Source organism: Anomaloglossus baeobatrachus, chromosome 1, assembly GCF_048569485.1.
Source record: "Anomaloglossus baeobatrachus isolate aAnoBae1 chromosome 1, aAnoBae1.hap1, whole genome shotgun sequence".
Lineage (NCBI taxonomy): Eukaryota > Metazoa > Chordata > Amphibia > Anura > Aromobatidae > Anomaloglossus > Anomaloglossus baeobatrachus.
The window spans coordinates 869,364,724-869,391,564 of NC_134353.1; the positions used below are offsets into that span (position 1 = coordinate 869,364,724).

General features: G+C 47.7%; 2 protein-coding genes across 2 annotated transcripts in view; one reads left to right on the forward strand and one right to left on the reverse strand.

Moving 5' to 3' along the window:
• CWC27 (CWC27 spliceosome associated cyclophilin) overlaps positions 1-14,739 on the reverse strand; it is a 308,857-nt gene extending 294,118 nt beyond the window's left edge. The window contains exons 1-3 of the mRNA XM_075326207.1: positions 14,644-14,739; positions 10,284-10,380; positions 9,037-9,149 (exon numbers count right to left, since the gene is read on the reverse strand). Of these exons, the coding sequence (XP_075182322.1) occupies positions 9,037-9,149; positions 10,284-10,380; positions 14,644-14,685 (252 nt within the window). The 5' untranslated portion in view covers positions 14,686-14,739. The remainder of the gene's footprint in view (positions 1-9,036; positions 9,150-10,283; positions 10,381-14,643) is intronic.
• A 212-nt stretch (positions 14,740-14,951) lies between these two features.
• Positions 14,952-26,841, forward strand: part of SREK1IP1 (SREK1 interacting protein 1) — a 76,768-nt gene continuing 64,878 nt past the window's right edge. Inside the window, exon 1 of the mRNA XM_075326220.1 lies at positions 14,952-15,058. Within this exon, the coding sequence (XP_075182335.1) occupies positions 15,046-15,058 (13 nt within the window). The 5' untranslated portion in view covers positions 14,952-15,045. The remainder of the gene's footprint in view (positions 15,059-26,841) is intronic.

A 26,841-nucleotide genomic window follows, 5' to 3' on the forward strand; every position in this document is an offset into this window, starting at 1 on the left:
GTGGTTTGCTGCGGTTTTACCGCGGTATTGTTCGCGGTATTGCCGCGGTTTTGCAGCATGCGGGTTGGTACATGTGCTTTAATGCATTCAATGCATAAAAGCACATTGAAAAAAAAAAAAAAGTAATTTCCTTCTTAGATAGCAGATAGAAGGATAGATAGAAGGATAGATAGAAGGATAGATAGATGGATAGATAGATGGATAGATAGATGGATAGATAGATGGATAGATAGATGGATAGATAGAAGGATAGATAGAAGGATAGATAGAAGGATAGATAGAAGGATAGATAGAAGGATAGATAGAAGGATAGATAGAGGGATAGATAGAGGGATAGATAGATAGATAGATAGATGGATAGATAGATGGATAGATAGATAGATGGATAGATAGATGGATAGATAGATAGATGGATAGATAGATGGATAGATAGATGGATAGATAGATGGATAGATAGATGGATAGATAGATGGATAGATAGATGGATAGATAGAAGGATAGATAGAAGGATAGATAGAAGGATAGATAGAAGGATAGATAGAAGGATAGATAGAAGGATAGATAGAAGGATAGATAGAAGGATAGATAGAAGGATAGATAGAAGGATAGATAGAAGGATAGATAGAAGGATAGATAGAAGGATAGATAGATAGATGGATAGATAGATGGATAGATAGATAGATGGATAGATAGATGGATAGATAGAAGGATAGATAGAAGGATAGATAGAAGGATAGATAGAAGGATAGATAGAAGGATAGATAGAAGGATAGATAGAAGGATAGATAGAAGGATAGATAGAAGGATAGATAGATGGATAGATAGATGGATAGATAGATGGATAGATAGAAGGATAGATAGAAGGATAGATAGAAGGATAGATAGAAGGATAGATAGAAGGATAGATAGATGGATAGATAGATGGATAGATAGAAGGATAGATAGATGGATAGATAGATGGATAGATAGATGGATAGATAGATGGATAGATAGAGGGATAGATAGAGGGATAGATAGAGGGATAGATAGAGGGATAGATAGAGGGATAGATAGACAGAGTCCCTGTGAGCACATGCTGCATTTCTCACGGTCGGTAGTGTGTTCACATTACCGGCTGTGGGAAATGACCGGCAATTACCTCTCTGCTGTCTCGTTGCGAGGCTGCATTACACAGTGTGTCAGTCGCAGCTGAATACAAGCATCGCAGGACGTGGATTACGCCGGAGCTGTGTGGATTACGCCGGAGCGGTGTGTTTCGGGAGGGGTTAATAAACGGGTGAAAGAGGAGCTTTTTTGTGTTTTATTTAAAATAAAGGATTTTTCGGTGTGTGTGTTTTTTCACTTTACTTACAGGTTGATCATGTCAGCTGTCTCAGACGCTGGCATGATCAAGCCTGGACTTAGTGGCGGCGATCCGCTGCCATTAACTCCTTATTACCTGGATCGCCACCGCATCACGGCATCTGGAAGAGCTGGGGACGCTCCGGGACTGCCGCATAATGGATGCGACAGTCCCGGGGCAGCTGCGGCTGATAATCTCGGCTGCGGGAGGGGGAGGGAGGCGGGGGACATTAACCCTGCCCCTCGCCCTCCCCAGCCTGAGAATACCGGGCCGCCGCTGTGTGCTTACCTCGGCTGGAAGGTAAAAATACAACGGAGCCCATGTGTTTTTTTTTCTATATTTCCGTTTGCTTTCTATGTGTATTCTATATGTCTGTGTGTCTGTGTGTGTGTGTGTGTGTCTGTGTGTGTGTCTGTGTGTGTGATGTGTTTGTGTTTACTCTCTGCTCCGCTTCCTCTTCCTGTAATGACATCACTTCCCTGCAAACCGCAGGCAGCGATGTACATTACCGCAGATAAACCGCAAAATACCGGAGGGAATAACGCAGGAAAACGCAATGAACCGCACAGAATTTGCTGCCTGCGTTATTCCCTGCGGGATTTCCCGATTACATTGCAGTCAATGGAGTGAAATCCCGCAGCGATGTGCGGAAAAGAAGTGACATGCAATTGTTTTTGCTGCGGGAATCCCACAGCAAAACATGCAGCTGTCAAATTCCGCCCAGTGCGCACAGGATTTTTTTTCCCCATAGGTTTTGCTGGTGATTCTAAAGCAGAGTTCACATGTAATTATATAATAATTACAATACGATAATTATCCATTACAATGGATCCTGCAGGGATCTGTTTGCAAAAAAAGTTCTACAAACACAACTTTTTTGTCCTCTTTAAAATAATTGACTTCTGCCGCATCCGTTTTTTTAACATTGGCGTCTATGGAGAACGGATCCGTTAACGGGTTGCTTTTATCCATCTGTTTTTCTTGCATTTTTAACTGATCCATTTTTTTTCTTCTAGGATTCATTAACAATTCCATTCTCTATAGACTTCTTTGTTAAAAAAAAAAAAAAAAAAATGTATCCGGCAGAAATTATTTTGCCAACAGATCTCTGCAAGATCCGTTCTAGCGGATGATTACTGGACATGTGAACTCTGCCTAAGATGTTCCCAGTTGAGATCTATATTGAATTGATGTTCTTCCCTTGCGCGATACATGGACATGATGAGTCCACGTGAGCCAGAAGCAGCACAGAGACCCCTCAGCCGATCCCGACTCATCCCCCACCCTTCCTGCTCTATTAGAAAGCGCTCGTGTTAGTGAGATATGTACACAGTGTTTTTAGCTTTTGTCAACTCTCTTTTGCAGGTGATCAGCGCCCGGGATTCTGTTCCTTCCTTTTGATATGCAAACAAGCTCTCTGTATTCCCATTACAACCTGCGGCATCACATCTCCAGAGAGAAAGTAATGTCTATGAGGCTCACGCTGCATCTCATCAAGCACGGGACAATTCACTAACAATATATTATGCACGCAGCACAAATCTCCATTTAGATGGAGCCGATTCCATTAGTTTAAAAGTAAAAGTACAGAAAATACAAGTACAGAACACGGTCAATGAAAGGGGATGTGTCAGACAGAGAAGGAGTTATCTTCAGGACTTCTTTCCTCCAGGAGCCGCCCGCTTATAGTCATAGGGGCGTGTACGGAACCATTACAGTCTTCTCACGGCATCACTCGCTATACTGTAATCACTCTCCGGCAATTTGATTGACAGCCGCTTCTGTAAAACAAGCTGTCAATCAACGTGTCGGGGAGAGCTGATAGCAGCCATCACAGAATAGCGAGCAGTGCCGTGAATGGTGACTGAAAGACGGCAGCTACAGGGAGGAAGTAAGCTCATTTTCTCCCAGTGGTCGACTTTTAATAAGGTGGCCGGATAGCATTATAACGCTATTTATCTGCACATTACCCTTATGGCTGCAGGTTAATAGCATTTAGGACATGACACATACATTCAGAAAGGTGGCAAAAACGTGCACTGATCACACAACTATGAGCTCTTTGCTTCCCTCTCCTTTTTTCCAGTATTAGGCCCCCTTCACATGTGCGAATAAAAACATGTTCATGTGGCACAGTCCGTTTATCTTTAAATTACCCGTCCGTTTGTACGTTTTTAAAAACTTGTGTCATCCATGTTTTTCCAGTATGGCTATAGAAAAGGGAAATTACAAAGCTTTTCTGATACTTTCATATTGGTTAAACATGTACAGCACACGGAAGGCACACTGATCTCTTCCGTGCGTGTGCTGTACGTGTTTTTCACAGACCCATAGACTTATATTGGCCATTGGCATCCGTGCTGCCGGAAAAAAAAACAGACATGTCTCTGTGTGGATCCCATGGACACACAATCCCTGTGTGGTTCACCATAGGTTATAATGGGTACCTATCTGTGTAAAACTGAGATAGAACATGTCATGCAACATGAACGTCTGAACGAGGCCTTATAGTAAGCAGAGAACATCCTGCAGACAATGAGATGTGCCAGTATATAAAAGCAAGGTAAAGGGAACTTATCACCAGGTTTTTCCCTTATGAGCTGCGTCCATCACCAGTGACCTCTTATATATAGCATCCGAGATGGAGGCGGCGCCGGACCAAGAGCAGCAACACCCACTGGACCCCACCGGCCACCACCCCTCAGATGAGTATAATAAAGGTGTTTTTTACACTATACAGCGCGGCCTGGGCTCTTACACATGTGGTTACAATTGTTGGTACCCCTCGTTTTAGAAAAACCCACAATGGTCACAGAAATAACTGGAATCTGACAAATGTAATAAATAAAAAAAAATCTATGAAAATGAACAAATGAAAGTCAAAAAGTTTGTGTAAAAGAACTGAAGTCCTCAGTGGTTGATACCTTTTAATGGCTAACTGAAAAGATGGCAATAATAGCAAGCTTTCGAGACTACTCAGGTCTCTTCTTCAGGCATGGTATAACACAAAATCTGAAGAGTCACATATTTATACACAACAGGACTTAGAATGGGGCAGTAAAAAAAACAAAACAAAAAAAAAAAGTTATGTGAAGCAGAACTATCACTATGGCTACAACAGTTTTCCCCCTTGCCATAGTGATAGTTCTGCTTCACATAACTTGTTTGGGGGGTTTTTTTTTTACTGCACTATTCTATGTCCTGTTGTGTATAAATATGTGAATCTTCCGATTTTGTGTTATACTGAACCTGATGAAGAGACCTGAGTAGTCTGGAAAGCTTGCAATTATTACCATCTTTTCAGTTAGCCATTAAAAGGTATCAACCACTGAGGACTTCAGTTCTTTTAAACAAACTTTTTTTCTCTCTACTGGTTAACACAGTACAAAGATATATTTTACCTGTATCCAAATGAAAGTCAGACATTGCTTTTCAGCCATGTTGCCACAGAATTTTTAAACAAATAAAACTCATTAAACAGGCAGGCCTGGACAGAAATGATGGTACCCCTGAAAATAATGTGACAAAAGGGACATGTGAAATCGAGGTGTGCCCACTAATTAGCATCACAGGTGTCTACAATCTTGTAATCAGTCAGTGGGCCTGTGTTATTTCTGTGACCATTGTGGGTTTTACTTTCAATAAAAGAGGGGTACCAACAATTTTGACCACGTGTGTATTTACAGTATTCTGGAATGCTGTATATAAGGGCTTACTGGTGGTGGCTGCAGATCAGAAGGGAAAAACCTGGTGACAGATTCCCTTTAACCCCTTCACGACCATGGACGGATCTTTCCGTCATGGATCGTGTCCTGGTAAGCCCCGCCCCCTTCCACGGGCAGGCGGCGTGGATCGGCACACATATCAGCTGTTTTCAACAGCTGACATGTGTGCCTACATGTTCCGAGTGGAATCGCATTCCACCCGGAACATTAACCCCTTAGATCTCGCTGCCAAAGGCTGGCAGCGAGATCTATATGCGCGCGGCCATGTTTTTTACTTACCGCCGCCCCCTCCGGACGTCACGTGAGTGATCACGTGACGTTCGGTGGTTGCCATCGTAGCACAGGGTCATGTGATGACGCCTGCTGCTATGAAGTTTCACTTTCATTCTTCCTCGGCCCGGAGCAGAGGAAAAAAGAAAGTGACTATTTCTGCTGTTTACAGCTGTATAGCTGTGATCAGCAGATAGCGATCAGCAATCGGATTGCTGATCGCTATAGCCCCCTAGGGGGTCTAGTAAAATAAAATAAAAAAAGTAAAAAAAGTTTTAAAAAATTAAAAAAAAAAAAAAAAACCTAAAAGTTCAAATCACCCCCCTTTCCCCCCATTGAAAATTAAAGGGTTAAAAAATAAATAAATATACACATATTTGGTATCGTCGCGTTCAAAAATGCCCGATCTATCAAAATATAAAATCAATTAATCTGATTGGTAAACGGCGTAGTGGCAAAAAAATTCCAAACGCCAAAATTACGTTTTTTGGTCGCCGCAAGTTTTACGCAAAATGCAATAACAGGCGATCAAAACGTAGCATCTGCGCAAAACTGCTACCATTAGAAACATCAGCTTGAGTCGCAAAAAATAAGCCGTCACTGAGCCATAGATCCCAAAAAATAAGAACGCTACGTGTTTCGGAAAATGGCGCAAAACGTGCGCCACTTTTATTGGACAAACTTGTGAATTTTTTTAACCCCTTAGATACAAGTAAATCTATACATGTTTGGTGTCTACAAACTCGCACCGACCTCAGGCATCATACCTACACATCAGTTTTACCATATAGTCAACACCGTGAATAAAACATCCCAAAAACTATTGTGCCATCACACTTTTTTTGCAATTTTTCCACACTTGGAATTTTTTTGCTGCTTTCCAGTACACCATATGGTAAAACTTATGGTTTCATTTAAAAGTACAACTTGTCCCGCAAAAAACAAGCCCTCATATGGCAAGATTGACGGAAAAATAAAAAAGGTACGGCTCTCGGAAGAAGGGGAGCAAAAAACAAAAACGCAAAAACGGAAAGTGCCCCGGGGCTGAAGGGGTTAAAGACCTCAGCATCCTGTATACACACAGAGTTCACAACCTTTTTGTTTTTTGGTTTACCATGTTCACTATATGGTAAAGCTAATCTAGCACTATAATACCCCAGGTCAGTACAATTACGCATATTCCAAATACACTACTGACAAAAAGTTAGGGATAATTAGTTTTCGGGTGAAATTTCAGGATGATCCTATAAGGCGCTCTAACCTTCTCAGGTGAGCTTAATGTGACAATGTAAACTTTTGATGCACATGTCCAACTGTTCAATGTTTCAGCATTTAGTGCAACTTGCTGTTCTCTAACAAGGAAAAAAATTCCCAACATGTGTTTGATCCATGAATCACCCAATAAACTTCATCATTCAATTAAAAAATGGCATTAAACAATCCTCCTCATCATGCTGTTCATATCATGAGACCAATACGACACCTAACAATTGATGAGCAGTACCGTGCCAGTGTGAGGCCTCTAGCCAGATGTTCTCAGACAGAAGTGACACCAGAGCTTAGAGTGTCATCAACAGGTTGCAACACAGATACAGAGAGACTGAAGAGTCACAGAACGACAGAGAAGTGTACGACTTTGGCTGCATCACACTGATGACCGCTTCATTGGGAACAATGACTTTCAGAACCGGACGATGAATGCCACACAACTCCAGGCACATTTAAGTGAGGTGAGAGGCACCAAGTGTCACATCAGACCATTCCAAACTGTTTACAATAGCGTGGTCTGCATGCTACATGACCTGCAACGTACCTGACCACACCACCAGGCACAGGCATGAGCTACACTGGACAAGGGACCAGTGGCCTCAGGGCTATTCACTGATAAAAGTTGTTACAGACGGAGCAGAAATGATGGCCACCAAGAAAGTTGGAGACGTCAAGAAGAGCGCTATGCATCAGCCCCTGTTGTCACCAGACGAGCCTTTGATGGTGTTACAGTGTGGGCAGGTGTCTAGTCAGTACAGAACTGCACTACACATTGTGAATAGTACAGTGAGAACCCCTTACTAGTGGAGTAACATCATTAATCCAGTCATTGTGCCTCTGCATGAACAACAGAGGCCTAATTCCATCTTCATGGATTACAATGCTCCAATTCATTAAGGTCCCATTATTGGGAAAAGGCTGCTGGAGACTGGGGAACCTCAAATGGAGCAGCTACACTTTCTCCAGACCTGAATCGCATAGAAAACCTATGGGATCAGCTGAGTCACCGTGTAGAGGCCGTAACTCTGCACCCCAGAACCTCAATGATCTAAGGGCCGCCCTTCAAGAAGAGTGGGATGCCTCCGCAGATAATAATTCCACTTGTAAACAGCAGGAGACGTCGTTGTCAGCTGTAATTAAGGCACAAGGCCACACCACAAGTTATTGAGATATTGACATTTTGGGGGAGTGGGGGGGGCATAACCACCACCGTACTTTGTTTTTGTTTCAATAAATTGTTTGAAATGTGAAAATAACCATTGCATGCTGCCACGTAAATGCCCGACTTTCAGCATTTTTACATCATTCTTACCCCATGCGTCTGGCGTCGGCCTCCCGCTCCTCCCCATGCGTCTGGCGTCGGCCTCCCGCTCCTCCCCATGCGTCTGGCGTCGGCCTTACGCTCCTCCCCATGCGTCTGGCGTCGGCCTCCCGCTCCTGCCCATCCGTCTCCTGCTCCTGCCCATCCGTCTAGTGTCGGCCTCCCGCTCCTCCCCATCCGTCTAGTGTCGGCCTCCCGCTCCTCCCCTTCCTCTTGTGTCCTCCTCCCCATGCGTCTGGCGTCGGCCTCCCGCTCCTCCCCATGCGTCTGGCGTCGGCCTCCCGCTCCTCCCCATGCGTCTGGCGTCGGCCTCCCGCTCCTCCCCATGCGTCTGGCGTCGGCCTCCCGCTCCTCCCCATGCGTCTGGCGTCGGCCTCCCGCTCCTCCCCATGCGTCTGGCGTCGGCCTCCCGCTCCTCCCCATGCGTCTGGCGTCGGCCTCCCGCTCCTCCCCATGCGTCTGGCGTCGGCCTCCCGCTCCTGCCCATCCGTCTCGTGTCGGCCTCCCGCTCCTGCCCATCCGTCTCGTGTCGGCCTCCTGCTCCTGCCCATCCGTCTCGTGTCGGCCTCCCGCTCCTCCCCATCCGTCTAGTGTTGGCCTCCCGCTCCTCCCCTTCCTCTTATGTCCACCTCCAGCTCCTCCCCATCCTCTTGTGTCTACCTCCAGCTCCTCCCCGTCCATAGAATCTTATCAGCACCCACTGTCGTCTCCAATCAATAGGAATATCTGTCTTCACTGAATAAAGATTTTACTCATGAATTGATAGTAAAAGTTCAGTCCAGGATGAGAATGACGCAGATTTCTCTGATAACATATATTACAAGGTTTCTTATCATCACTTGTGTTATTTTTTCATAAATGAAAAGTACAACAGCTACTCTGAGTTCAGCCAATCTGTGGGGGGGGGGGGTCAATCAACCAACATTATTTAGGCTCCTATTGTCCCTCCCTGTTCTTTCAGAACACGCAGCAGCAGCGGGACTGCACCCCTGTGCTACAATACAGGGACCCCGACATGTTCAGGGTCAGTAAAGGAGAATCTGTGCCGACTCATCCTGCCTCAATACAATGTACTTAATTTTCTAATAAACGCGATTATTGCAACTTACCCTAAATGGTTTTCCATAAATCGATTCCCCTCCTGTACCCGTACCGGTCGGATCGCCTCCTTGAACTATGAATTCGGGGACGACTCTGTGAAATATTGTATTATCATAATATCCTAAAAGATACAAAAGTAATAATCATCAAATTTGTTTTGTTTTTTTAAACAAAAAAAAAAAAATAGTCAAAATTAAAAAAAAAAAAATCTACACAAAGACAAACGGGGTATTAAATGGACACTGCTATAGGGTGTAAAAGAAAAAAAACCAAAACAATTATCCTTAGGGTTCCCAAGACACAAAAAAAAAAAAAAAAAAAAAAAAAAAAAAAAAAGAAAAGTCTGGTTCGTTGCTTAGCAATAGGTGACCCACCGGATCTCCACACTTCCAGGATCCTTTGTGTAACTTGTAGCGCTGTGTACAATCACTATTAATAGGAGACTCCAGAACTCTACGTCGGCTCCAGAATGGATTTTTTAAGGCATTTTTTTTACATTTTTTTTAATTTCTACGTTGCATAAAAAAAAGTGATGAACTAAACCAACCAGTGTGATTATGGGTTTTTTTTTTAAAGAAAGCTGTGTCCCAATGTTATCCGTGGACTTACAGTGCTCTATGAAACTACATAATACGGCAGTGTTTACATCACATGTAACATGCAGAAATAATTTTTATTTTTAGCCATTTTAAAATGACGGAACCTAATGAACCCAATAATAAGTCTATGAGGGTCTGTCGGGCACCGTCGGAATCCACTGGCCCTGGTATGGGCACTGTGTCTATCCCAGATCACAGTTAACCAGCAATTGGCTTTTATTCCCAGACACAGTGGCACTCATGTGGGACTAGTAGTTTTTGGAATTGCCGGTCATTGGACAGAAGCTGCAATACCATAGACAGCCTGTAGAACAAGGGAAGGATAATCACAGTGTGACCACAGCAGAAGGAGGAGGTACCGGCTCTAGCTGGTCATGTCATGCTACAATAATGCAATCCTGGCACTTATTGAAGAATAATATCAGCTGCTTCAACTGATGGCCTATAAAAGGTGACACACAAAAAACATCTGATGATGGGTAAAACCAGTGAGCTCTCAAGAGCTTCGCAACCTTATTGTTGCAAAACATACTGATGTCATTGGTACAGAAGAATTTATAAAATACTGAAGATTCCAAAGAGTACTGCTGGGGCCATAATCCGGTTTGGAAGGAACATCATTTCACATCCATATATTCCACCATGGCCATTCTTACCTTCCAAACACAGCTGAACAAAGTTTCTACAAGCTTTAGGCGTTTCTTTTGACCATAATTCAATGTCAATCTCTCCAGCCGTTGTTTTCAGTAGAACCTACAATACAGGAATTATAATTGCAGCGAATGCTATCCGAACCACTCTTCTGCCTTGTGACATGGCTTCCATCATGCTGGATGTTCATAAAGTGCTGCTAGATGGTCAGGAGAAGTTGCTCTTGGACGATACTTACGTAGATCCCAACCTTTACTCCTGGCTGTGTTTTTACAAAAAAAATTGCAAGTGATCACCCTCCGTAGATGAGAAGCCCCCACACAATGGTCTCAGGAAGCGTAAGGCCTCAATTAGACATTGGTTACTTTAATTTTTTGGAAGTCTTAGGCCTAAGACACACAGCATGAAAATCGGAGTGAGTGGAATGCGATAAAACATTGCAGTCCACTTGGACCAATATTAGCCTATGTGCCAGCACCCATGAGTGAGAAAACAGTCGCAGCATGCTGTGAGTGTAATGCGATCCTTGTTTCTCTTGCAGCCATTCAAGTCTATGGGGTGAGAGAAAAATCGCACTGCACTCACAGTACACCGGTGTAATGGAAGTGCAGAGCGAGAATGGAAATAGTCGGCAACGGAGGAGAGAGGGAGATAAATCCCTCCCTCCCCGCCGCAGCGCCAGCCCGCCCCTCCTCAGTGCTGGCCCGCCCCTCTTCAGTGCCAGCCCGCCCCCCGCAGCTGTGGTCCGATCGCATGATCGAGTCGCAGTGACACTCGCATGATACTCGGCTCCCGCTGTGCTGCCAGAGTGATCCCAGTGTCATGCGAGGATCGCAGTAGTCCCTCATGTGGCCCCGGCCTTACACACAGGGCTCCCTGTTCACTCGCAGCTCCAGTACTACAATAACGCCAGTGTCCAATTTATCTAATTTCAGACATTGGTTATTGTTTGTCCGGTCTTAGATCGCAGTGCATGGACTGGCAGCGTGTTTTCTGAGCGCGGCAGCTTTACCTATTTTTCAGAGGAGCTACAATCGGGTCAGGAGAGCCGCAGCCAGGCCATGCACTGCGATCTGAGAACGGACCGACAATAAAGGATGTCTGAAAGAGCTCTAAGGCTGTGTACAAACGCTGCATTTTTTGCAGCTTTTTTCCAGCAGTTCTATGTTTTATAGCACCAGTAAAACCTGTGAGAAATCAGAAATCACACGAGATCGATGATTGCTTGTTTCCTAACTGAAAAGGAAATATGTACTGGAGACAAATGACACCAAAAAAACTCAAAAATGCAATAAAAAAAAAAAAAAAAAAAAAGCACAGCAAACCCTGCTTTTTGGAAGCACCCTTTTACTGTCAAGATGTTTTACAGAAGCTTGAAAAAAATGCAGCAAAAATGAAACATGTGAACATAGTCTTAGGCTATGTGCGCACTGAGCGTTTTTCGCGGCCTTTTTGCGCGTTTTTCGGGTGCGTTTTTGGCCTCAAAACTGCTTGACTTTGCTTCCCCAGCAAAGTCTATGAGTTTTCATTTTTGCTGTCCGCACACAACTTTTTTTTTAAGCTGCGTTTTTGAGCTTAAAAAAAAAAAAAAAAATGGACATGTCAATTCTTTCCTGCATTTTTCCCCCATGCAATGCATTGGAAAAACGCAGAAAAACGCAGTGATTAAAAACGCAGCAAAATGCAGCCAAAAACGCACCGAAACGCGGTAAAAACATGTGCGTTTTTGCAGCGGGTGCTTTTTTTTTTTTTTTTTTTTGCATTTTTGTGCGTTTTTTCACCTAACTATAAGCAATATATGTAGGAGTCGGAGTCGGTGCAAGAGAAATTGAGGAGTCGGAGTCGAAGGTTTGGTTTACCAACTCCACAGCCCTGCCAAAAATGCACAAAAACGCACCCGAAAAACGCTCAGTGCGCACAATGCCTTACTGTTGGCAGACAGAGGGCTCATAGCAGCGCTCACATTTTCTTCTCTAGACAATCAGTCTTCTAGATGCCCCAAACAGGTAATACCCCGTCCCCTGCAGTCCAAGCCCTGAACGTCATGCAGAATGTCAGACTGTCTATAACGATTTCTTGGAGAGAAATGTCTTTCTTGCTTCTCTTCTCGACACCAGCCATCTCCAAATGCCTTCCCCTCGCCGTGCACACACACATAGACACCTGCCTGCTAGGATCATGTGTGGGGGCTTTTCATCCATGGAGGGGGCTCATTCACAATTCTGTCTGAGATCACGGCCTGTTTTCAGTGCAATGGAGAATCTGTGGTCAATCCTCCATTCATATATAAATGGGAAAAGCCCTGTCAGTCAGTGATCGGGGGGGGGGGGGGGAGAAGGCGGCAGGGGACCGGATTCAACTAGTCAGCAAAAGAATATAGTCCCTGACCAGCCCGTCATGCAGCCAGGCTCTGACAGCTGTTGGCCACAGATTGTGCACCATGAATCTAATGGCAGGTTACATCCAGGACGACCCTGGTGGAGGCTCTAGACGTCAGTGTGAACAAGGCACCTAAGGCTTTTGGTCGTCTTTTTAAAGGTATCTAAATGAAATGGAGGATTGCTCGATCCAAGCTGCTCCAGTGTCTCACCCTGAGCAAGGTGTGTCAGGCACGAGAACATGCGACACGTCATCACACACCATCATGCGTCGTCAGCGCTTGTCACACGTCGTCACACAGTCACGCGTCGTCAGGGCTCGCCACGCACGGTCAGGCGTCGTCAGGGATCGCCACGCACGGTCAGGCGTCGTCAGGGATCGCCACGCACGGTCAGGCGTCGTCAGGGATCGCCACGCACGGTCAGGCGTCGTCAGGGATCGCCACGCACGGTCAGGCGTCGTCAGGGATCGCCACGCACGGTCAGGCGTCGTCAGGGATCGCCACGCACGGTCAGGCGTCGTCAGGGATCGCCACGCACGGTCAGGCGTCGTCAGGGATCGCCACGCACGGTCAGGCGACGTCAGGGATCGCCACGCACGGTCACGAGTCGTCAGGGATCGCCACGCACGGTCACGCGTCGTCAGGGATCGCCACGCACGGTCACGCGTCGTCAGGGATCGCCACGCACGGTCACGCGTCGTCAGGGATCGCCACGCACGGTCAGGCGTAGTCAGGGATCGCCACGCACGGTCACGCGTCGTCAGGGATCGCCACGCACGGTCACGCGTCGTCAGGGATCGCCACGCACGGTCACGCGTCGTCAGGGATCGCCACGCACGGTCACGCGTCGTCAGGTATCGCCACGCACGGTCACGCGTCGTCAGGGATCGCCACGCACGGTCACGCGTCGTCAGGGATCGCCACGCACGGTCACGCGTCGTCAGGGATCGCCACGCACGGTCACGCGTCGTCAGGGATCGCCACGCACGGTCACGCGTCGTCAGGGATCGCCACGCACGGTCACGCGTCGTCAGGGATCGCCACGCACCGACACGAATCATCAGCGCTCGTCACACACCGGCACCAGTCGTCAGCGCTCGTCACACACCGGCACCAGTCGTCAGCGCTCGTCACACACCGGCACCAGTCGTCAGCGCTCGTCACACACCGGCACCAGTCGTCAGCGCTCGTCACACACCGGCACCAGTCGTCAGCGCTCGTCACACACCGGCACCAGTCGTCAGCGCTCGTCACACACCGGCACCAGTCGTCAGCGCTCGTCACACACCGGCACCAGTCGTCAGCGCTCGTCACACACCGGCACCAGTCGTCAGCGCTCGTCACACACCGGCACCAGTCGTCAGCGCTCGTCACACACCGGCACCAGTCGTCAGCGCTCGTCACACACCGGCACCAGTCGTCAGCGCTCGTCACACACCGGCACCAGTCGTCAGCGCTCGTCACACACCGCCACGAGTCGTCAGCGCTCGTCACACATCGGCACCAGTCGTCAGCGCTCGTCACACATCGGCACCAGTCGTCAGCGCTCGTCACCCACCGGCGCTAGTCGTCAGCGCTCATCACACATCGTGACAGTGTTCGGGAGCACCTGCTTGTGTGCAGCGAGGGGCCATGTCAGCACCTGCAGTGCTAGGACACAGGGATATAATGGGGCTTCTCTTCAGTATACACTTATTGCTTTCACTGGACATAGTCACCCTCCATTTCCCCTGCACCATCATTAGCCAAACCCAGCACCTCATCACGAAGCTTCCCCCGGGAACCCAGAATGTATTTTAGAAAAGTTGTCCCCATTCGGCCACTGTAGTCTGTAGGGTGGTGGTGATTGAGCTTGTTACCCCCAGTGAGCAGCATGGCGGAGGAGGCTCACTGCTGTACGGCATTAGTCCTGCACGTATCACCCTGAGATCCCATCACACCCGGGACCCCCGCCCCCAGATGGTCCGGCCCGGTCTCCCCCGCACCTTGCCGGCAGTGGGCGGCTCCTGGATATAGATGTTGCTCATTTTCCTTCAGCTTCTTCAAAACAAACTAGCGCGTGCAGCCTGACACGGCGGAATGTACCACATCGCAAGAAAGGGAGGGGGGTTATTAAACCTAGAAGCACCTATGTATGACAGAGATGAGCCACAAATCAGCTTCACGGTTTTTATTTAAGTACAAAAACACAGATAATGAATATCACTGCGGAACAAAGTAACAAAGCTTTCCCCCAATAGTACCCACCCACCCCCGTTTTTTTCTGTGGACAAGTCCACTGTGCACCGTCTAAACTAGTCTTCCGGAAACAGGTGGTTCGTGTTTAGTTCCTAGCCTGAGTGACGGTTTCCTTCCTTGTTGTGAGGTGTGTTGTCGGAGGCCGCTCCATGGCTGTCCCAGGTGAGCGGAGACATGGCGGGGGCTCGGCCTGGACATTACTGGGAACTTTCTTGTTTGCCTTCATTTGTGTTGTGGCTTCTGATTTCCTGGCACTGCTCTGTTCTGCTCTGGCCTCGGGTTGGACTCGGCCCCAGAACTCCTGTGCAGCAGTCGGTACCGAAATCATTTTTATAATTGAGTTTCATGCACAATCTTGCAGCGTTTGCCTTCTACAGACTCCGCTCTGGCTATTTCTGGCTGCAGAATGAGCCAACTGAGGATCCATCAGTGAGACCATGTTCAAGGTCTGATGGGGATTTGTATCTTTTTCTGAGCTCCTCTCAGCTGATTTATAACCACAGATCCCATCAAAACTGGATGGGGAGAGGAAAGCCAAACAGTGCAAGGTTTTTAATGAACCCCACTTGTAAATATATACACAGTACTGACCAAAAGTTTGGACACACCTCATTCAAAGAGTTTTTTTTATTTTCATGACTCTGAAAATTGTAGATTCACATTGAAGGCATCAAAACTATGAATTAACACATGTGGAGTGAAATACTTAAAGTGTGAAACAACTGAAAATATGTCTTATATTCTAGGTTCTTCAAAGTAGCCACCTTTTGCTTTGATTACTGCTTTGCACACTCTTGGCATTCTCTTGATGAGCTTCAAGAGGTAGTCACCGGAAATGGTCTTCCAACAGTCTTGAAGGAGTTCCCAGAGATGCTTAGCACTTGTTGGCCCTTTTGCCTTCACTCTGCGGTCCAGCTCACCCCAAACCATCTCAATTGGGTTCAGGTCTGGTGACTGTGGAGGCCAGGTCATCTGGCGTAGCACCCCATCACTCTCCTCAGTCAAATAGCCCTTGCACAGCCTGGAGGTGTGTTTGGGGTCATTGTCCTGTTTCAAAATAAATGATGGTCCAACTAAACGCAAACCGGATGGAATAGCACGCCGCTGCAAGATGCTGTGGTAGGCATGCTGGTTTAGTATGCCATCAATTTTGAATAAATCCCCAACAGTGTCACCAGCAAAACACCATCACACCTCCTCCTCCATGCTTCACGGTTGGAACCAGGCATGTAGAGTCCATCCGTTCACCTTTTCTACAAAGACACGGTGGTTGGATCCAAGGATCTCAAATTTGGACTCATCAGACCAAAGAACAGATTTCCACTGGTCTAATGTCCATTCCTTGTGTTCTTTACCCCAAACAAGTCTCTTCTGCTTGTTGCCTGTCCTTAGCAGTGGTTTCCTAGCAGCTATTTTACCATGAAGGCCTGCTGCACAAAGTCTCCTCTTAATAGTTGTTCTAGAGATGTGTCTGCTGCTAGAATTCTGTGTGGCATTGACCTGGTCTCTAATCTGAGCTGCTGTTAACCTGCGATTTCTGAGGTTGGTGACTCGGATAAACTTATCCTCTTAACTCTTGGTCTTCCTTTCCTGGGCTGGTCCTCATGTGAGCCAGTTTCTTTGTAGCGTTTGATGGTTTTTGCCTCTGCACTTGGGGGCACTTTCAAGTTTTTCCCAATTTTTTGGACTGACTGACCTTCATTTCTTAAAGTAATGATGGCCACTCGTTTTTCTTTACTTAGCTGCTTTTTTTTTTTTTTTTTTTTTTTTTGCCATAATACAAACTCCAACAGTCTATTCAGTAGGATTATTAGCTGTGTATCCACCAGACTTCTGCACAACACAACTGATGGTCCCAACCCCATTTATAAGGCAAGAAATTCCACTTATTAAACCTGACAGGACACACCTGTGAAGTGAAAACCATTTCCGGTGACTACCTCTTGAAGCTCATCAAGAGAATGCCAAGAGTGTGCAAAGCAGTAATCAAAGCCAAAGGTGGCTACTTTGAAGAACCTAGAATATACAACATATTTTCAGTTGTTTCACACTTTTTTTGTTAAGTATTTCATTCCTCATGTTTTAAGGCCCTGTGCGCACTGCATGTTTCGCTGCATGTCATGTTTATAACATCTCTGCAGTGATTCACCAGCAAAACCTATGGGGAAAAAAAATGCTGTGCGCACTATATGGATTTTGACAGCTGCATGTTTTCCTGAGGGATTCCCGCAGCAAAAACAATTGCATGTCACTTCTTTTCCGCATATCGCTGCGGCATTTCACTCCATTGACTGCCATGTAATCGTGAAATCCCGCAGGGAATAACGCAGGCAGCAAATTCTGTGTGGTTCATTGCGTTTTCCTGCGTTATTCCCTTCGGTATTTCGCGGTTTACCTGCGGTAATGTACATCGCTGCCTGCGGTTTGCAAAGAAGTGATGTCATTATGACAGGAAGCGGAGCAGAGAGTAAACACACACACATCACAGACACACACAGACATGGAACACAGACACAGACATGGAACACAGACACAGACATGGAACACAGACACAGACATGGAACACAGACACAGACATGGAACACAGACACAGACATGGAACACAGACACAGACATGGAACACAGACACAGACATGGAACACAGACACAGACATGGGGCACAGACACAGACATGGGGCACAGACACAGACATGGGGCACAGACACAGACATGGGGCACAGACACAGACATGGGGCACAGACACAGACATGGAACACAGACACAGACATGGAACACAGACACAGACATGGAACACAGACACAGACATGGAACACAGACACAGACATGGAACACAGACACAGACATGGGGCACAGACACAGACATGGGGCACAGACACAGACATGGGGCACAGACACAGACATGGGGCACAGACACAGACATGGGGCACAGACACAGACATGGGGCACAGACACAGACATGGGGCACAGACACAGACATGGGGCACAGACACAGACATGGGGCACAGACACAGACATGGGGCACAGACACAGACATGGGGCACAGACACAGACATGGGGCACAGACACAGACATGGGGCACAGACACAGACATGGGGCACAGACACAGACATGGGGCACAGACACAGACATGGGGCACAGACACAGACATGGGGCACAGACACAGACATGGAACACAGACACAGACATGGAACACAGACACAGACATGGAACACAGACACAGACATGGAACACAGACACAGACATGGGGCACAGACACAGACATGGGGCACAGACACAGACATGGGGCACAGACACAGACATGGGGCACAGACACAGACATGGGGCACAGACACAGACATGGGGCACAGACACAGACATGGGGCACAGACACAGACATGGGGCACAGACACAGACATGGGGCACAGACACAGACATGGGGCACAGACACAGACATGGGGCACAGACACAGACATGGGGCACAGACACAGACATGGGGCACAGACACAGACATGGGGCACAGACACAGACATGGGGCACAGACACAGACATGGGGCACAGACACAGACATGGGGCACAGACACAGACATGGGGCACAGACACAGACATGGGGCACAGACACAGACATGGGGCACAGACACAGACATGGGGCACAGACACAGACATGGGGCACAGACACAGACATGGAGCACAGACACAGACATGGAGCACAGACACAGACATGGAGCACAGACACAGACATGGAGCACAGACACAGACATGGAACACAGACACAGACATGGAACACAGACACAGACATGGAACACAGACACAGACATGGAACACAGACATGGAACACAGACACAGACATGGAACACGCACATATCGCACTCACACACAGACATATAGAATACACATAGAAAGCAAACAGACATATAGAAAAAAAAACACGTGGGCTCTGCCGTATTTTTACCTTCCAGCCGCGGTAAGCACACAGCGGCGGCCCGGTATTCTCAGGCTGGGGAGAGCGAGGGGCAGGGTTAAGGTCCCCCTCCCGCAGCCGAGAATATCAGCCCACAGCTGCCCCGGGACTGTCGTATCCATTATGCGGCAGTCCCGGAGTGTCCCCGGCTCTTCCTGTTGCCGTGATGCGGTGGCAATCAGGGTAATATAACGAGTTAATGGCAGCGCATCGCCTCCACTAAGTCCAGGCTTGATCATGGCAGCGTCTATGTGACAGCTGACATGATCAATCCATAAGTAAAGTGAAAAAACACAAACACCGAAAAATCCTTTATTTGAAATAAAACACAAAAAAGCACCTGGTTCACCCCTTTATTAACCCCTCCCGAGCACACAGCTCCGGCGTAATCCACGTCCTCCGATGCTTGCATCCAGCCGCGACTGACACACAGCGCTGAATGCAGCCTCGCAACGAGACAGCAGAGGTAACCACAGGTCATTGCCCACGGCCGGTAATGTGAACACACATTACCGCTTGGGAGAAATGCAGCGTGTGCTCACAGGGACTCTATCTATTTATCCCTCTATCTATTCTTCTGTCTGTCTATTTATCTGTCTGCTATCTATCTCAGAAGGAAATTACTTTTTTTTTTCCCCCAATGTGCTTTATTGCATTGAATGCATTAAAGCACATGTACCAACTCGCACGCAGCAAAACCGTGGCAATACCGCGAACAATACCGCGGTCAAACTGCGGCAAACCACATGTGGTTTTCGAGTGCGGTTTGCCGCGTTTTTTTACCGCAGGTGCGGTAATCTTTCAGACCCTGCGGAATTTTCTTAAGAAAATTCCGTTTTGCAGTGCGTACAGAGCCGAAGTCATAGTTTTGATGCCTTCAATGTGAATCTACAATTTTCAGTCATGAAAGTAAAGAAAACTGAATGAGAAGGTGTGTCCAAACGTTTGGTCTGTACTGTGTGGGTGTGTATATATATATTATATTCAACCCTAAATTCACTCATTCAAAGAGAACCTGACAGCCGGTACACGTTGCCCAATCCATGGGTAACATTTCTCAGGTCCCGGCTGTGTGACTTCACCCAGGTATGTTTGACCCTGAAATGCTGTGCTTTTTTCAGAGACAAACTTAATTTAAAAGATGCTGGGGACCAAGCCAAATGGGTGACCCCCACCCACTCCCCCAGAGTGATGGACCTCTCCCTGCCTCTGTGTATAGGTAGGGATCTGTCACTAACTGGCGGTGGGCAGGGGAAGCTGCCAGGTACCGAGCCGCATAGGAGACCCCTGTCACTCCTCTGGAGTGATGGACCTATCCCTGCCTCTGTGTATAAGGAGTGACCTGTCACTAACTGGCGGTGGGCGGGAGAAGCTGCCAGGTACCAGGCTGCATGGGAGACCCCTGCCCAATCCCCCGTAGTGATGCATGTCTCCCTGCATGTGTGTATAAGGTGAGACCTGTCACTAACTGGCGACGGCAGGCAGGAGAAGCCGCCAGGGACCTGCCTTTCTGACTGGTCTTTTGTGCAGCTCAGTCCTCTGGAATGCCGCAGAGTTTCAGAGTCGGCCATATGACTGAGAAGCCAATGGTTTCTGATGGACGGGCAGCGTATATCATATGTCCAAGTCCCATTAAGGAAAAGAAAGAAAAAAAGAAGTCCCCAACCCCTTTCATTGTGTGTGTGTGTGTGTGTGTGTGTGTTCGTAAAAGTAGAATAGATGAATGTCCATATGCACTTGCAAGCTAAGCCATTATGGTGAGATAATCATTAAGGATGTGCCCAAGGAAAGAAAGTGTGGGTTTACTAAGTGACAATTGTTCTCATTAAGGCCAGTTGGGCGGCACCATCACAGAACTAATTCTAAATGTTGGAAAATGCCTTATTCAACTGCAACATCACCACCCGGCCATTACAGTCGGCTGCAGTTTTGTGGCTGTAGCGTTTGCTAGGTATGGGGGGAGTCTGGAGAGATTACTGCTCATTGAATGATCGGGAGAGCTGGGTATGGGGTGTCGGGAGAGATTACTGCCCACCGAATGATCGGCAGAGCTTTGTATGGGGGAAGTCTGGAGAGTTTACTGCCCACCAAATGATCGGCAGAGCTGGGTATGGGGGGAGTCGGGAGAGATTACTGCCCACTGAGTGATCGGGAGAGCTGGATATGGGGGGAGTCTGGAGAGATTACTGCCCACTGAGTGATCGGCAGAGCTGGGTATGGGGGGAGTCGGGAGAGATTACTGCCCACTGAGTGATCGGGAGAGCTGGATATGGGGGGAGTCTGGAGAGATTACTGCCCACTGAGTGATCGGGAGAGCTGGGTATGGGGGGAGTCTGGAGAGATTACTGCCCACTGAGTGATCGGCAGAGCTGGGTATGGGGGGAATCGGGAGAGATTACTGCCCACTGAGTGATCGGGAGAGCTGGATATGGAGGGAGTCTGGAGAGATTACTGCTCACCAAATGATCGGGAGAGCTGGATATGGGTGGAGTCTGGAGAGATTACTGCCCACTGAGTGATCGGGAGAGCTGGGTATGGGGGGAGTCTGGAGAGATTACTGCCCACTGAGTGATCGGCAGAGCTGGGTATGGGGGGAGTCGGGAGAGATTACTGCCCACTGAGTGATCGGGAGAGCTGGATATGGGGGGAGTCTGGAGAGATTACTGCCCACTGAGTGATCGGCAGAGCTGGGTATGGGGGGAGTCGGGAGAGATTACTGCCCACTGAGTGATCGGGAGAGCTGGATATGGGGGGAGTCTGGAGAGATTACTGCCCACTGAGTGATCGGCAGAGCTGGGTATGGGGGGAGTCGGGAGAGATTACTGCCCACTGAGTGATCGGGAGAGCTGGATATGGGGGGAGTCTGGAGAGATTACTGCCCACTGAGTGATCGGGAGAGCTGGGTATGGGGGGAGTCTGGAGAGATTACTGCCCACTGAGTGATCGGCAGAGCTGGGTATGGGGGGAATCGGGAGAGATTACTGCCCACTGAGTGATCGGGAGAGCTGGATATGGAGGGAGTCTGGAGAGATTACTGCTCACCAAATGATCGGGAGAGCTGGATATGGGTGGAGTCTGGAGAGATTACTGCCCACTGAGTGATCGGGAGAGCTGGGTATGGGGGGAGTCTGGAGAGATTACTGCCCACTGAGTGATCGGCAGAGCTGGGTATGGGGGGAGTCGGGAGAGATTACTGCCCACTGAGTGATCGGGAGAGCTGGATATGGGGGGAGTCTGGAGAGATTACTGCCCACTGAGTGATCGGGAGAGCTGGGTATGGGGGGAGTCTGGAGAGATTACTGCCCACTGAGTGATCGGCAGAGCTGGGTATGGGGGGAATCGGGAGAGATTACTGCCCACTGAGTGATCGGGAGAGCTGGATATGGAGGGAGTCTGGAGAGATTACTGCTCACCAAATGATCGGGAGAGCTGGATATGGGTGGAGTCTGGAGAGATTACTGCCCACTGAGTGATCGGGAGAGCTGGGTATGGGGGGAGTCTGGAGAGATTACTGCCCACTGAATGATTGGAAGAACTGGGTATGGGGGGAGTCTGGAGAGATTACTGAACTATTGATTGAGCCATTGTTGAGCCAACAGCTATCTATTGTGTATGAGGTCTTTACATTTGACAGTTTCTCCTGCTTCTAATGTCTACTCCCGGAGCTGTTTATTCCCTGCGACCTCTCCACTTCTGCCATTGTGACCAGGTCATACATCCTATTTAGCTGTCAGTGCCTGTATTTGGGTTTTCCAGTACTTATAAATTGATGACCTATTGCTATCCTCAGAATAGAGGATCCGTGTAGGATCTGTGGGGCTCCAGGTCCTGCTGTGGTCCACATGTAGGCAGGGTATGGCGTGGCGCTCCACAGCTCCATTCACTGTGTGGTGGCCGTGGCTGAGTACTGCAGCTCGGATAATATTCCACAGTATGGAGCCGAGTGTGGGGGCATGTTCAGGCTTATTATGGGATAGCTGTGAAGAGCTGACATACAGTATATGTGTGTATATCTGTTTATCATCAGTCGTATTTTACTAAATCATAAATATTCCACAGGTGATTGAAATCCTGCATTCTTTTCATACATTTTTAATGTCACATGCTCTTTTTTTTCTCCTTGTAATCACGAAGGTTATTTATTTAGTTCTTTCTATCCTGAGCATACTGACGGCTATAAAAGATTAATGCGTCCTCCTCACTCGTCACCGTCCTTTCTCTACATACTAATTGTCATGCCAAGTGCTGCTCTTCCCCTAATGGCAAGTGCCATCCAATATTGTTTTAGAATTTTCTCTGGACCGCTGGGTATTATGTAGTGTAATGTGAAACATCGCGACTGCACAAAATGGCACTGAAAATGGTGTGCTATAAGGTGGTCTTTTAAAAGATGGTGGTCAGTATATGTACTCATCAGCTCAATAACAGGTTCCCACAGTCAAATTTGGCACAGACCTCTTTGCGTAGCACAATCCAAAGGACTCCCTGTTTTTTACACTTTGTCACTATACAGGGATCTGGACTTTGCAGTATGGGCTCGGGTTGTGTCTGAAGAATGGTCGCTGGCTGAGCTAGCTGAAGTGAGTGACCAGAGTCTAGACCACAGAATAACTAGTCTCCTCAATGGCAAAATTGGAGTCTAGAGATCTAAAAAAAAAGGCCCTGGCCCAGTGTCCACACCGGTATTCAGTGACCGCCGTTTGGGAGTCCTGCAAACATCCTTCTACTTTCCAGCATCACCAGTGCCTGTTTGGAGGTCTGGTGCGGTATGCTCTATGCATGTATGACCACTCATCTGGCATACCAATCAGAAATGCTACTGACATGCTGGAAGGCAGAGGTCTGGGGGGCTCGGGTTGGCTGCCACCATTGACATGGCTGCTGGAGACCAGGATCTTGCAAATCTATTTGATCTTGTCTAGAGAAACTAGATCAGAATCCTGGAGAAACTGGCAGAAGACTATAGAAGGTGAAGGGCCAGACCTGTAGCAGAAGTGATACGGTTAATCCAGGAGAGTAGACTTCTATAATCCCGGCATAATAGTGACTAAACTAATTATATTTAAATTACTTTATTGTGTTTTATCTAAGTAGTAACATAGTACCACATTCCCTCTTTATTCCCAGACCGGCTCCTAATACAGATTATTCTTGAACGAGACCTGAGGGTCAAGACGCTGGGAATATGATCTGTTGAATTTTACCAGCGTTAAATAAAATACAACAAAGAGATTTCAGAATAATTAATTTCTTCACATTATTGTTCTGGGATTATAGACGTTTTGATGGAGGAGGAGCCGCCATTTTCCTTCTCACGGTCCAGAGATGAAGCACAGGCTTCTCTGTAATTCCGAAGAGTCATCAGTCATCACACAAAGCTATGTCAGAAAGCAGATGTGATTGGCTGCTGCTTCAGCCCGCCGATTATGCTGCCAACCTGGCTCATATATTGCTCTTTCATTTGGACCTTGCCATGATTATTATTAATATTATAATTATTTTATTTTTATTTATAGAGCACCATTAATTCCATTATGCTGTACATGAGAAGGGGGTTACATACAAATTACAATAAACAGACGAAAGGCTGCTTTACACACTGCGACATCGCTAGCGATCGCACCCGCCCCCGTCGTTTGTGCATCATGGGCAAATCGCTGCCCGTTGCGAACAAACTCGCTTAGACGCATCACACGTACTTACCTTCCTAGCGACGTCGCTGTGGCCGGCGAACAACCTCTTTTCTAAGGGGGAGGTTCATGCGGCAAACAGTGAGCCACCAATAGGAGCGTAGAGCAGCCGCATGAACGTCACGGCCACCTCGTTGCCGGAGGATGCAGGAACGCTGTTGTTCGTCGTTCCCGGGGTGTCACACGTAGCGATGTGTGCTGCCTCAGGAACGACGAACAACCTGCGTCCACAACGAGCAACGATATTTTGAAAATGATCGACATGTCAATGATGAACGATTAGGTATTTCTGATCGTTAACACTCGCTCGTAGGTGTCATACACAACAACGACGCCAATGAGGCCGGATGTGCGTCACGAATTCCGTGACCCCGACGACATATCATTAGATACGTCATTACGTGTAAAGTGGCCTTAAGAGTTATAGAATGGTACAGAGGGGAGAGGACCCTGCCCTTGCGGGCTTACAGTCTACATGATAACGAAGAAGGAGACGGTAAACTGTTGAGATGGCTGCAGGGTAATTGCATGCTGTGAGGTTTCTTGAAGAGACTGGTTTTAAAAGTTCTGAATGTGGCAGACAATCTGACATTTGGGTGGGGCACAGAATCAGAGGACTGGAGAGGTGTAAGACTGTCAGCAGAGAGACCACAGAGTTGGATATTGCAATAGTCAAGGTGGGAGATGATGAGGGCATGCATCAACAATTTAGTAAATTCAGAGTTTGAGGAAAGGCTGAATTCTGGAAATATTTCTGAGTTGGAGGCTGCAGGAGGTGGTGGTAGCTTTAGTGTGCAATTTGAAGGACAAGGCAGAGTCAAGGTTTACTCTGAACTTCTGGTATAGGGGAAAGTGTGATGTAATTTATTGTGAAATATTGGTTAGGCTGAGTTAAGTGAGATGAAGGAAAGATGAGAAGTTCTGCTTTGTACACATTGAGCTTTAGGAAGCGAGAGGAGAAGGAGGATATGGCTGATAGACACGCCAAGATTTTGGACAGCAGAGAGGTGACGTCAGGGCCAGAGAGTTAAGGTCCCGTTACACGCAACGATGGATCTAACAATATATCGCTGGGGTCACGGATCCCGTGACGCACATCCGGCATCGTTAGCGACGTTGTTGCCCGTGACAGCAAGGAACGACCGTTAACGATGGAAAATACTCACCCTATCGTCCATTGTTGACACGTCATTCCTTTTTAAAAAATCGTTGATTGTTGAGCACGCAGGTTGTTCGTCGTTCCCGAGGCAGCACACATCGCTATGTGTGACACCTCGGGAACGACGAACTACAGCTTACCTGCGGCCGCCGGCAATGAGGAAGGAAGGAGGTGGGTGGCATGTTACGTCCCGCTCATCTCCGCCCCTCCGCTTCTATTGGGTGGCCGCTTAGTGACGCCACACGAACCGCCCCCTTAGAAAGGAGGCAGTTCGCCGGCAACAGTGACGTCGCTAGGCAGGTAAGTCCGTGTGACTGCTCCAAACGATTTTGTGCGCCACGGGCAGCGATTTGCCCTTGACGCACAAACGACGGGGACGGGTACGCTCGCTAGTGATATCGCTGCGTGTAACACCCCCTTTAGATTTGAGTGTTGTTAAAGGGAACCTGTCAGGTCTAATATGCGGCCAACACCACAAGCAGTTCTGGGTGCATATTGCTAATCCCTGCCTAACCGTCCCTGTATATACTATCATAGATAAAGAGATCTTTAGAAAAAGTATTTCTAAAGATCTTTTATCGTATGCTAATGAGCGAGGGGCCTAGTCTCAAGGGCGTTGTTTACCTTGCTAGTCGGCCCCATTAGCATGTTAGTACGTCCCTGTGGGTGTGGTAACATGCTAATGAATACGCAGCGTCAGAGGATGATATCACTCACCTCTCCGATATTATCGCCGTCAGATGCTGGATTTCGCCTCAGTGCACATGATCACCGGACTTTCGGTCATGCGCACTACTTCATTTTGAAGCCAGGACGCGTACACCCGGCTTCATAGTGTGCATGACCCAAACTCCGGGATCATGCGCATTGAGCCGAAATCCAATGTCGGGCGGCGAGGAAGGGAAGACGTTTTTTGTTTGTTTTTTGGTGGGGGTTTTGGGAACACATTATATTCGATAATACCGATATTACCCCCACTGTGAGCCAATCAAACACTGCAAGCGGCTCACACTGGGCTGAGCACCGAGCGTACCCGAGCACAGCAATGCTTGCTCGAGTGGTTAGCACACGTAAAGCACCCGACTTCTGTACTTGGACATTGATTTTTTTTTTTTGTAAAGTCAGTGTTTGTTACTAACACCAAACTTTAACGTCTGGG